Source organism: Orcinus orca, chromosome 6 (genome assembly GCF_937001465.1).
Source record: "Orcinus orca chromosome 6, mOrcOrc1.1, whole genome shotgun sequence".
NCBI classification, from domain to species: domain Eukaryota; kingdom Metazoa; phylum Chordata; class Mammalia; order Artiodactyla; family Delphinidae; genus Orcinus; species Orcinus orca.
The window spans coordinates 120,110,110-120,122,281 of NC_064564.1; the positions used below are offsets into that span (position 1 = coordinate 120,110,110).

Consider the following 12,172-nt stretch of genomic DNA (forward strand, 5'->3'; position numbering starts at 1 on the left):
TCAAGTGGCTGAAGCTACTCTTTCATATTTTTCACAAGGGAGTTTGTAAACAGCAAGGTGTTTAAAACCAGATAGCTAAGGAACAAGGCAGGGTGAGGGGCAGCTCCTGCGCGGTTCCGGTCACGTGGCAAGGGGAAGGAGGGAGGATGTGAAGAAGGGAGCCCCCAAGGAGGCAGGGTGGCCCTGCTGGGTGGCACCCAGCCCTGCTGGTGATCTGGCTCTGTCCTCCCCAGCCCAGCCGTGAGTCGGCTGGCCTCTTCACTGAGCCCCGGACTGTTGTCCCCGGCGCCAGGCGTCTTGGTAAATGCAAACAGGTCCACGGGCAGGGACAGACCCTAGCCTCTCCCTCGGGTGCCCCGCCCCCCAGGGCTGTGGGCAGGTTGGTGAATTAGGACTGAAGTCAGTCCTCCAGCGCCTCAGTGGGCAGGGGCGGGGCTCGGCGTGGCCTCCGGGGCCGAAGAGAGGCGGGGAGGATCGGGGGCGGGACCGGGGCGGGATCGGGGCCGAAAAGAAGCGGGGCGGGCGGGGGTCCGCGACCCGGCCGCGCTGGGCCTGGGCGGGGTCAAGGCGGGCGCCCCGGGCCCGCCCAGCTGGGGTCGGCACCGCCCGCCGAGTCCCGTGACGCTGGTCCGAGAGCGCGGGTCACGAGTGCCAGCGCGGCCGACGGCGGCGGCGACATGGCCTCGGAGCTGGACGTGCGCGCCCGGCTGCAGCGCGCCGGCCAGGAGCACCTCCTGCGCTTCTGCGCCGAGCTGGCGCCGGGCCCGCGTGCCGCGCTGCTGGCCCAATTGGAGCTCCTGGAGCCCGAGGCGCTGCGCGAGCACTGCCGGCGCGCGGCCGCCGCCTGCGCGCGCCCTCCGGCCCCCGCGCCTGACCTGGCCGCGCGCCTGCGGCCCCTGCCTCCCGAGCGCGTAGGCAGCGCGAGCGGGGTCGCCCCCCAGACGCGGCGGCTCTGGGAGGAGGAAGGTAGGCGGGGCGGAGGTCCAGGCGGCGGGCGCCCCAGCCTCCGGAAGGCGGCCTCGCCCACAGAGCGGGGCGACAGGGGAGGGGGTACTTGGAGTTCAGTTTGCCTCCTTCGTGAAATCGACGCTCTCACACGCACCAGCTCGGGGCTGGGGTTTGGAGCCCCCGAACGCTGCCATGCTGGCAGCCGCCCCTAGGCCGCACTCCCTGGGGAGAGTGTTTTGTGCTGGGCACGCCTGGATGGCCAGCTGCCCAGCCCACGTATTGACAGCAGGGGACCCATTAGACACTTGCACACGCTCCTTTTCACACCAGCGCCGGCGCAGCTGCGCCCTTTGCCTCTTGGCCTGGAGGTGAGGCAGTCGCTCCTGCAGGGGAGCCTGCCCAAGGCCCCTGCTGGACAACTCCGGCCAGGCCCACCTGGTGTTTCCTCTGGAGGACCTAGGTTGGGAGTGAACCCAGGAGGATATGGTCAGTGCCTCGGCGGGGCCGGGGCAGGGTTAGGTTTGGGTGAGGCCCAGGCCCAAATCAGAATGTTATCTGGATCGTTCTGCGGCTATCAGACGTCTCACCGTCCCAGGCACAAGTTTGGTTTGCTCTAAAACGAAAGGGTGGTTGTGTGACGGGTTCCAGGCATCCCCTCATGGCGCCCCATGCCCCCAGGTTTCCACCAGATCGCCCTGAACAAGGTGGCTGTGCTGCTGCTGGCTGGTGGGCAGGGCACTCGCCTGGGCGTGACCTACCCCAAGGGCATGTATCAGGTGGGGCTGCCCAGCCAGAAGACCCTGTATCAGCTGCAGGCAGAACGGATTCGGCGGGTGGAGCAGCTGGCTGGCGAGCGCTATGGGACCCGCTGCACCGTGCCCTGGTGTGCCCTCCTGCGTTACCCTGGCCCCAGAGTGATCCGCCCCGTGTAGCCCTAGCCCTGTTCTACACCAAGACTTGAACCCCAACCCCAGCACAGCCCCGGACAGAGCCCAGCACCCACCCAGGCGGAGGCCTGACCGCTGCCCTAAGGCTGCACCCTGATGTCAGCCCGTCTACCGGAGGGGCCAGGCCCTCCAAAAGCCTGGCTCAGGCTTGCCTCCCCTTGCAGGTACATCATGACCAGTGAGTTCACTCTGGGGCCCACAGCCAAGTTCTTCAAGGAGCATGACTTCTTCCACTTGGACCCCAACAACGTGGTCATGTTTGAACAGCGCATGCTGCCTGCTGTGACCTTCGATGGCAGGGCCATCCTGGAGCAGAAAGACAAGGTTGCCATGGCGCCAGGTACACCCCCCATCCCTGCGGCAGGGAGGGTCCGCCAGGCCTGCAGTGTGGAGCTGGCTGGGGGTCAGGAGGCCTGGGACAGAGGCCGCATGGTCCTGAGCCAGTGGCCTTCCCTCTCTGGGCCTTGATTCCCACCTGTCACGTGGAACAGCCGCAGGGCTACTTGGATGGCGACAGACAGCGGCCTCAGGCACAAGGCCCAGCCCCGGGGGCCCTCGCCTGCCTCTAGCGCGCCCTCAACTAGCTGGCTGAGGCCGGCAGGAGCCCTTCCAAGACCCTTTGCTTTCTCCCTCTGCAGATGGCAACGGGGGCCTGTACTGCGCGCTGGCGGACCACCAGGTCTTAGAGGACATGGAGCGGCGCGGAGTAGAGTTTGTGCACGTGTACTGTGTGGACAACATCCTGGTGCGACTGGCCGACCCGGTCTTCATCGGCTTCTGCGTGCTGCGGGGTGCGGACTGTGGAGCCAAGGTGAGCCTGCCGCCCCCTCGCGTCGCCCTCGCCTCTCCTTTCCGCCCGCCCTCCGCGCCCCGCCCTGCCCTCCGCGCCCCGCCCTGCCCTCCACGCCCCGCCCTCCTCCCAGGCCCTGGCCCCGCCCCTTCCTCCCCCGCACGCCGGGCCCGACCCAGTCAGCTGTCCCCGCCCGTCCGCTCGTGGCGGCCGCAGGTGGTGGAAAAGGCGTCCCCCGAGGAGCCGGTGGGTGTGGTGTGCCAGGTAGACGGCGTCCCGCAGGTGGTGGAGTACAGCGAGATCAGCCCCGAGACGGCCCGGCTGCGTGCGCCCGGAGGGGGCCTGCTCTACAACGCGGGCAACATCTGCAACCACCTTTTCACGCGAGACTTCCTCCAGATGGCCACCAGGTGTGCAGGGCGGCCAGCCGGGCCACAGGGACTGGGGGCAGACCTGAGCTGGGTGGGGCTGTGGGGTGCGGTACGGAAAGGGTCTTGCGCTCAAACAAGCTGGAGGCAGCAGAGCGCTCCAGTATCTGGTACAAGGCTGTGGCCGAGTGGGCGTGGCCCTGCTCCCGGGAGGGGGCCGTTGCCCGTAGGCACCACGTCCACCCCGTGGCTTGGGCAGGGATGTGGCCGATGGTGCCCAGCTCTCAGGCCGGGGTGCATGAGGATGCCTGGCCCTCCAGAGACAGGGCTCAGCCCCCACCGCCCTTTGCCTGCTGTGTCCATCTGTCCACCTGCCCCGGCTGGCCGGGCATGGGGGAGGTGGGCTGGGGCTTCAAGATGTCCTGTCTGAGCTGTGTCTTTCCTCCCCTTGGCCTCCTGTCCCCCAGGGAGTTCGAGCCCTTGCTGAAGCCACACGTGGCTGTGAAGAAGGTCCCCTACGTGGATGAGCAGGGGAATCCAGTAAAGCCACTCGAGCCCAACGGGATAAAGATGGAGAAGTTCGTGTTTGATGTGCTGCCGTTTGCCAAGTTAGTGGAGAAGTCATTCATTTCTTCCTCCTTCCCTTCCCTGACTCGGTGGTGGTTCTGAGGCCCAGCCAGGCAGGGAAGTGGAGGCTGGGGGCTTCACAGTGGGAGTGCCCTTTTGCAGGGGGGAGCTGGGGGGCTGCAGGCGGGTCTCAGGGCAAGAAGGCCAGAAGAAGCAGCCCCTGGGGTGGGAGCACAGGGAGCGTCTGGGGCAGTTGGAGCCCTTGGGGTTGTGGACTTTGGGGGGCACCCCTGTTCTCTCCTGAGCCCTCCACCTGCCCCTGGCCGGGAGCTAGGAAGCTGTTTCCAGGCGAGGTTGCTGGGGACTCCCAGGGTATGTGGTCCTCACCCTGGGGTCCCAGGTTCTGGGGTGGGGTTGGTGGGAAGGGGAGGGAAGGGAGGACTAAGGGCAGCTCCGGGATCTCAGGAACAAAGACTCACGCGGTGCCTGCGGGGCCCTCCCCAGCCTGCTGCCTGCAGACCAGACCCCCACGTAGTCCTTGAGGCCCTGGCCTTCACCTGCCCAGGACCAGGGCGTCTGGGCTGGGAGGTTGGGTCCCCAGCTGTCGTCCCCGCCCCCCCAGGAACTTTGTGGCCTTCCAAGTGCTGCGGGGGGAGGAGTTCTCCCCTCTGAAGAACGCTGACTCTGCTGAGAGAGACAACCCCTCCACGGCGCGGCAGGCCCTGCTCGCTCAGCACCACCGGTGGGCCCTGCAGGCGGGAGCCCACTTCCTGGACGCACACGGGGCCCGGCTCCCCGAGCAGCCCAGGTGAGCGTGGGCTGCAGGGTGCGACCCGAAGGATGGGATGTCAGGGTGTCGCGGCCCAAGCCCCAGCCCCAGGGCCCTGCTGGCTATGCTGTGGTCTGAGCTGGGGTGGGCACTTCCGCCCCGGCCCCACACCAAAGGCAGATGGCTGTGTGCCTGGCCCTCAAGCTCTGCTTAGAGCCCCAGGGGACATGGGGGTCATGCCTTCCCTGCTCATCAGAAGCTCTGAAGCCAAGACCCAGGCGTGACATCCGGAAAGCGGCAGGCAGGTCATTTTTCAGGGTGCAGAAAGAATAAGACCTTAGGTGTCTCCTTCTGTGATTGTCAGTGGCCGCCCCCTAAGTCTGGTTGCCCGGGCTCTGTGTGAGATGCCTGCGAGGGGCGAGGAGGGTTTTCCAGCCTAAGTCAGAGCCTGCTGCTCGGGTGGGGTCGGTGCCCGGGGCCCAGCTGTCCGCGAGGAGGGCGGCAGGTGTGGTGGACAGCCCGGCTGGGTGGGGACTGGGCCAGCCAGCAGGGGAGGGCCCTGGGGTACGCACCCCCGAGCAGATGCTGACAAGTGCACCCCCCAGCGCACCCGGCAGTGGAGAGCCTCCGGCCATCTGCGAGATCTCGCCCTTGGTGTCATACTCCGGAGAGGTGAGAGCCGCCAGGCCCATCTGGGGCTCTTCTGGGGTCGGGCTTGTGTGGTCAGAGGACGGGGGCGGGTTGGGAGCTTGGTGGGAAGTCACAGCTCTGCCTCAGTCGACGAGCGGGGTAAGCGGCCGCTTAGTTGCAGAGGACTTTCCGAGACGTGGGCTGCGGTGAGGTGTCGAGAGGCCTCGAGGGGTCAGGGAGGACAAGCCAGGTTCATCGGAGCCTGGGGTTTGGGCCGGTGGGAACGTCGCTGGGGCAGGAGACCTGGCTCCCCTTTCTCTGGAAAGTTCTGGCCTGCACTGGGGGACGGCTTGCCCTGACCTGAGGTCTCAGGACATCCAAGCCTTGTTTCTAGAAGCCTCTCTCCCCTGCCCCTCGCTGACTCCAGGCTGACTTGGCATCTCACCCGGAGCCCAGGGGCTGGATACCTGGGCATCATGACCTGCTTGTTTCCAGGGACTGGAGGTGTACCTGCGAGGCCGGGAGTTCAGGTCCCCACTCATCCTGGACGTGGACACGGCCAGGACACTGCAGGCCTGACTCCCTCCTAGACCTGCCGGCCCCGGGGTCCCCAAGGCTGAGGAAGCAGCCCCGGCCTGGGCTCCAAGGAGGAAAGCAGGCTGCTCTGAGTTTCTGACTGAGAACATGGACCACAGAGGGTGGGAACTGTCCCGCCACCCGCTTCCCTGGGCCCAAGTGACCCCAGGCCCGCTGTGGGCCCACTCGGCCTCTCTGGCTTTGCTTCTGCTGTGGGGTCCAGGCTGCAGGCAGAGGGACTCAGGACCTTGCGCAGTGGGGCTCAGAGGAGGCTGATGGGGGCCCGAGGGAGTGTGGCATCATCGGCTGAGAGCCGCTCCGGCCTGAGCTGAGGCCTGACGGGACAGGACGGGGCAGGACGGCTTGGTGGCTCCCCGGCCCCAGGCGAAGCCGCACGGTGAGAAGCAGCAACTGCCCCGCGCTTCTCTGCAGAGATGAGGACAGTGTCCTCCCCTCACAGGGCGACAAGTTGGAAGCGGCTGCCCCTTCCTCCCTGGCAGCTGAACCTGGGGGCCGCGGCCCAGCCCCCTTCCCCGCCTGGCTGAGACCGACAGCAGGTCGGGATGGCTCTCCGGAAGCTTGGCCTGCACGCCTGGCGCTGAGTTCTCTCGAGTTCCGCCCGAGGCCTCAGCCCCCAGGAACCAGTGGGGCTGATGCCGGTGCCGGGGGCTCCCGTGGTGGCTGATGAGTCTGGAGTTTCACCAGGAGGGGAGCGCCGTCCCCGCCCAGCCTGCCGGCAGCTGCTGACGGATCCCGGGGCTCACACTCCGCCCCTGCTCTCTGGGGCCGTGGCCCCCTTGCTGCACCCCGGCAGCCTGGCCGAGGCAGGGAGAAACCAGCTGGCTCTGGTCTCTTGCCCCTGGCGTGGCTGCTCTGGGTCCCAGTGCCCGATTTCGCATCTGGAGAGCAACAGGCGGCACCGGCCTCTCCCTGCTGACGTGAAGCGCATCATAAAACGCAGCCTGCCCAGCCGACGCCGCCCGCCCCCTCGCCGCTCCACAGTCCACGCGCAGCAGTGCTTTCCCCCGGGAAGGATGCTGTCCGGCGGTGGGTTCAGAGGCGGTGATCCCTCTAGCGACTTGGAGTGGACGGTGGCTGCGTCCACGCCTCCCGACCTGGGCGTGTCGGCGGGGTCAGGGCCACGCCCAAGGCCCACAGGACGACTTTGCATCCCTCCAGGCGCTGCCACGTTTTTCAAGCCTCAGAATCGAACCTTGTGCCTTAGTTTCCTTCTCCCCGCTGCTCCACAGGCGAGCAGAGGGCCTGGGGCAGCGGAGGGTCGCCAAGGGGGAGGCCGAGGTTGAGGCTCCCGCCGCGGCCCAGGGGCTCCTGACTGCCGCACCGGGGCACCCGGCAACCTTTTTCCTACACAAGTACAGTTAGTGGGGTAAACTGTTGAAGCAGCTCGCTTCTGAAAACCCTTCTTATTTCCACGTGAAGTTTCACACGTAGCACAGAGGGGTCTGGGGTACCCTGCACTGGGTTTCCTGCAATGTTTGCATCTCCCGTGATGCTAGGACACTGTGACCAGGAGACCCTGCTTGTGCTGAGCCCTTTCTCACAGGTGAGGCTCCCCTGTGCCCACCTTGCACTCGGGGGCAGCACGGTCGGTGGGTCCCTTCGCCACACGGGCCTCCCTCCTGCTCCCTTGAGGGCCGCACGCCCCCACCATCTCTAACCCAGACGGCCGCTAGTGAAGCAATTGAGTTGAAAGACGGCAGACCCTCGATTTTCCACAGAATGTGGGGATTCCCAATAAACACGAGGCGCTGTGATGCCGCCCGGCCTGCTGACTGCAGTTTCTGACCAACACGTGTGGGAGCAACACCGACTGTTCCCAGGGCCGCGTCCATCCAGGGGCTGCAGCCGGCTGGGCCCTGAGGGGACAAGAGCCCACAGGCTGTGCTGACCCCGCTCTGGACCACCCAGGGATCTGCCCCATGCTCCGTCTAGCTCTTTCCCAGGGTCTCAGGGGAGCCCGAGGTGACCTAGTGGGGCTGGCACCCTGGGGACGGGCCCAGAACATGCCCTTTGAACCAGGTCTCGGGGGGGCGGGGGCTCCTGCGCCCTCAGGTTTGACAGCCTGTGATTCACCCTCCTGCACATGCATCCTCCAGATGCCACCGTTTCCCTGGTAACTCACTGCAGGGAGGGGGGTGTGAGGACATCGCTGGAACTGCCAGCAGAGCTGTGTGTGGGAGAAGACCCGAGGAGACCCCAGGGATGACCCCTAGAAGGGAAGGGGCGGGAGGGAGGAAGATCTTTCTGGAACGGGTTCAGACAAGCCTAGGTGCTGAGCAGTAGGTGCACGTGCTGGGGAGCCCTCCTGAGGCCCAGAAATGTCAGAGCTGAGAAGGCAGGAAGCAGTGGGCTCCCCACGGAGGGAGTGGGCAGCCAGTCCTGGAAAGCACCAGGGAGGGGCCCTGAGCTGAGGGAGGCCTGAAGGGGGAGCTTGCTTGCCCCTGGGCCCCCCATTCATCCCTGGACAGGAGGAAGGCGACAGCCCAGCCAAGGAGATTTGTCACCACCCTGAACTCTGTTTCCTCCCATGGACTTTCCCACAAGTGAAACGTCTCCTTTTTCTCCGCAAAGTAATGGTCCTGTGCTTTCTTCTCCGCACTTGCCTGTGGTTAGCCGTAGTTTGCACTTCCTGAATTCTAATTTCTCTGTTATTCCCAGGTAAACTCATCTTGCTGGTAAAATAGCTAATAGCTGCTTTACTTGTAAAGTGGACATGACTTGGTGTCCAGAAGTGGGGTCTGAAGGAGAAGCCTGGGGGCTGACGGCCCTGCCGCCCGATGCCCTTGGCCAGTCTCTGGTATTCAGGCCCTCCTGGTTGAGCTCTCTGGCTTTATCTGGGATCCATCTGTTCTGTTTTTTGGCTTTGGGGGAAGGCTCTGTCCTTTTGCCGAATACTTGTTTGTTCTCCTTATTGGAAAACAAGGAGACACGAGGTGTGTCCGCCCAGCCTGTGCTGGAATTTTCGTAACACTCCTTTGGGGTCACGTCGTTTAGGATTTTCTCTTTTGCTCTCGGGAAATCCTCTGAGAGATGCGATCCCAGTCATCTCGATGCCCTAAGTGCGGCCCCTCTTCAGGAACCTCAGCTGGTTTCATGTTTAAAAACTATGGTCCCGGGCTTCCCTGGTGGCGCAGTGGTTGAGAGTCCGCCTGCCCATACAGGGGACACGGGTTCGTGCCCCGGTCCGGGAAGATCCCACATGCCACGGAGCAGCTGGGCCCGTGAGCCATGGCAGCTGAGCCTGCGCGTGCGGAGCCTGTGCTCCGCAACGGGAGAGGCCACAACAGTGAGAGGCCCGCGTACCGCAAGAAAAAAAAAAAAAACTATGGTCCCTTAACCAGAAATAATTCAGAACACTAGTGGCCATTGTGGGGAACTTTGGTTTTCCCCAAACTTGTTTGTCTCAGAATCAACTCAGAAAGCCATGGTTCTGAAACTAAACAGACTGAGTGGGATTTTTTTTTTCCCAGCCTGTGGGATCTTAGTTCCTCAGCCCAGGGATTGAACCCATGGCCCCTGCAGTGGAAGCACAGAGCCCTAAACACTGGATTGCCAGGGAATTTCTGGGATGCTTATTTTATTTTATTTTATTTATTTATTTTTTTGGGATGCTTATTTTAATTTGTACTCTGAGGCTTCCAAACATATCCAGGACTCTCAAATTGCCTCTTTACAAAATACTACTTCTAGACTAACTAATGGAGGCGAGCAAACACTTGAAAGAACACGAAATGGCTTCTGAGGCCTTTCCCCTCCCCTCCCTGTGCCCCCAGCCCCGCCTTCCCTTCACCCCCTGCCATCCCCACCTCCTCTGGGCCTCCCACCCCCTCCTCTTAACCCTCCTGCTGAGACTCCCCTTTTTCTCAAAACCTCTGCCCACTTCCCCCTCCCCTGAACTTATTAAAGTTAAACCTTCTGGGGGTCCAAATGCTAAATCCCTAGTGTTTTATGTTCCCCGAACTAAGTAAAGTTAAATTGTTAGCCATCCATAGATGGCTAACAATTGGATTCAGAAAATCCAAAGATTTTCTGAAAGTAACTGAGAAACCCATAGGTTTGCTGAAGAATTTAACATTAGTGATTCAAACTTGTCAGCCTGGCTTCTCAGATATGTATCAGTTAGTCCACAGGCTTATTAGTGAAGGTCAGCCCCATACTGAATGAAACCAAGTGGGAATCTGGAAGGGATTTGGAAAAACAGACCCTGACTCTTGACAGGCATGGGGACTTGCTGGAGATCTTTACTGAACATTTCAAAAGCTTTTCCTAAGCTTGTTGATGGGAACGAAATTCAGGCTGGCAGGCAACGATCTGACAAACGTGTTCACAGCTATTCTAGTCGACTTCAGGTTGTCCTTAAAGAAAATTCTGGTCTTCCTCTGGAGACTGAATCTGTACACGAGCAGGACACTATGGGGGCCTTCCCAGAACAGCCCCTCCCCCCCACCATGTCCTCCACCTGCCTCTTGTCTGTAGAAAACCTTTAGTCTCCCAGGCCTTCCCCGAGTTCCAAGAGTACATTTAATCAGAGAAGTGAGAAAATGCAGAAGAAAGAAAAACAAACAATACCAAAAAACAATAGTTTAGCCATTAAACAAAGCCAAGGACCTTTAGTTCCTCCTCAAGGGCTATAGATAACATTCTGAGCCATGTTCTTGAGCTGTGTTGCAGATACTGAAAACCCCACCAGGTGGAAGAAGCTAACTGTATTCTGTCGCTCCAGCATGTAGACCCCAGACCGGTTGGAACAGGAAGGTTGATGGTGCTGACTCCCAATAACCTCACCACCAGCCCATCAGAGAATGTCCAAACTTCCCTCGCGGCACAGTGGTTAGGAATCCTCCTGCTGATGCAGGGGACACGGGTTCGAGCCCTGGTCCGGGAAGATCCCACGTGCCACGGAGCATCTAAGCCCGTGTGCCACAACTACTGAGCCCGTGCGCCACAACTGCTGAGCCCACGTGCCTACAGCCCATGCTCCGCAACAAAGATGAGCCACTGCAATGAGAAGCCCGAGCACTGCATCAAAGAGTAGCCCCCGCTCGCCGCAACTAGAGGAAGACCACACGCAGCAATGAAGACCCAACGTGGCCAAAAATAAATTTTTTTTAAAAAATCAGTAAAGTTATTAAAAGAAAAAAATGTCCACGAGCTGATCACACACCCCACAATCCTCCTCCCTCACCCTGTCTTTAAAAACCTTTACTTGGGGCTTCCCTGGTGGCGCAGTGGTTGAGAGTCCACCTGCCAATGCAGGGGACGCGGGTTCGTGCCCTGGTCTGGGAAGATCCCACGTGCCGCGGAGCGGCTGGGCCCGTGAGCCATGGCCGCTGAGCCTGTGCGTCCGGAGCCTGTGCTCCGCAACGGGAGAGGCCACAGCAGTGAGAGGCCCGTGTACCGCAAAAAAACAAAAAAACAAAAAAAAACAACAACCTTTACCTGGAAGAGTTAAAGTAGTTTGGGTCTTTTGAGCACTAGCTGCGTGGACTCCTTGCTTAGCGCCTGCAGTAAACGCTGCCCTTTCCTTCCTCACACGCTGGTGTCAGGAGATTGGCTTTACTGCATGGACGATCAGACCCAAGTTCGCTTTGGTCACGAATCCACTCAGGCAGCCTTTAACTCTGTGTTCATTAACAGGCATAACTGGGATCCTTCCCTTCTTGATAAAAGGACCAGGCTTGAACCGGAAACCGTGTCCACTCCAGATTTAGCTAATTTAGCGACCAACTCATCTGCACTCTAGACTATTCAACAGAAAGGAAGTCCACTCAAACCCTTAACCTTCAGCTCCAGCAAATGAAGGTCCCGAGACAAAACCCAAACCCTCCTAGTTCCTGCTATTATCGCAAAAAGCCAGGACTTTGGGAAAACGATTGTCACAAGTGTAAGTGCTTCAAGTGCCTTCAGCCCTCTAACCAGCCTTTCCAACGCCCTCCTGACCACCACCAACGGGCCTCTGAGGAACCACAGGGGTTCTTCCCAACCCTCCCTCTTCACCAGCTCAGAAAAACAACTCTCCAGATTGGGAATCAATCTCTTCTGGCACCAGAGCCTCACTCTCAGTTCAACTGCGGTAAAGCAGCCCCGGCCTCGGAGCACGAAAGTGATCCAAATAGTGGGGGTCTCTGATGAACCTCAACAGGGTCCTGTCCCTGAACCTGCTCCTTTTTGCTTAGGCCCCTGAGAGATACCCACACTTCCCTCCTTAGTCTCTCCGCCCCTATTCATTTATTGGGCCAAGACAGCTCAGCAAATATGCTGGAATTTCTTTCTCCCAAAAGGGGAAATAATTCTAGAATTTCACAGTAACAGTCAAAATAGCCAACCAGGTGAGTTCAGTGACCCTTCACTGGCTTGGCTTTGCTTTGTCTCTGACGGTCCTGGAGCTGATTCGGGAGACGCTGATCATTTATCCCTGCTGAGTCAGCTACCATCCTCCTTATGGGCAGAACTTCTCCAACTGACACTGGCAAAACCCACAGTGCTCTTCCCATTAAGACTCAAATAGGTCCCTCGAAACCTCTCCCCAGAACTAATCAATACCCTATGAGGAAAG

At 60.9% G+C, this 12,172-nt stretch overlaps 1 protein-coding gene across 4 annotated transcripts; it reads left to right on the forward strand.

Annotated features, from left to right (window-relative positions):
* The first annotated feature begins 557 nt into the window (after nucleotides 1–557).
* On the forward strand, nucleotides 558–7,374 carry UAP1L1 (UDP-N-acetylglucosamine pyrophosphorylase 1 like 1). 4 transcript variants are annotated; one of them, XM_033415234.2, is made up of 9 exons: nucleotides 558–966; nucleotides 1,627–1,831; nucleotides 2,060–2,235; nucleotides 2,534–2,706; nucleotides 2,968–3,095; nucleotides 3,521–3,661; nucleotides 4,243–4,428; nucleotides 4,995–5,061; nucleotides 5,447–7,374. In XM_033415234.2, the coding sequence occupies exons 1-9, from the start codon at nucleotides 678–680 to the stop codon at nucleotides 5,693–5,695; spliced, it is 1,614 nt and encodes a 537-aa protein (XP_033271125.1). In that variant the 5' UTR covers nucleotides 558–677; the 3' UTR covers nucleotides 5,696–7,374. The 4 variants fall into 4 exon arrangements, with proteins under 4 accessions (XP_033271125.1, XP_033271124.1, XP_033271126.1 ...); XM_033415233.2 differs by having other exon boundaries at nucleotides 564–966; nucleotides 2,902–3,095; XM_033415235.2 differs by having other exon boundaries at nucleotides 567–966; nucleotides 2,902–3,095; nucleotides 5,476–5,608.
* The last annotated feature ends 4,798 nt before the right edge of the window (nucleotides 7,375–12,172 follow it).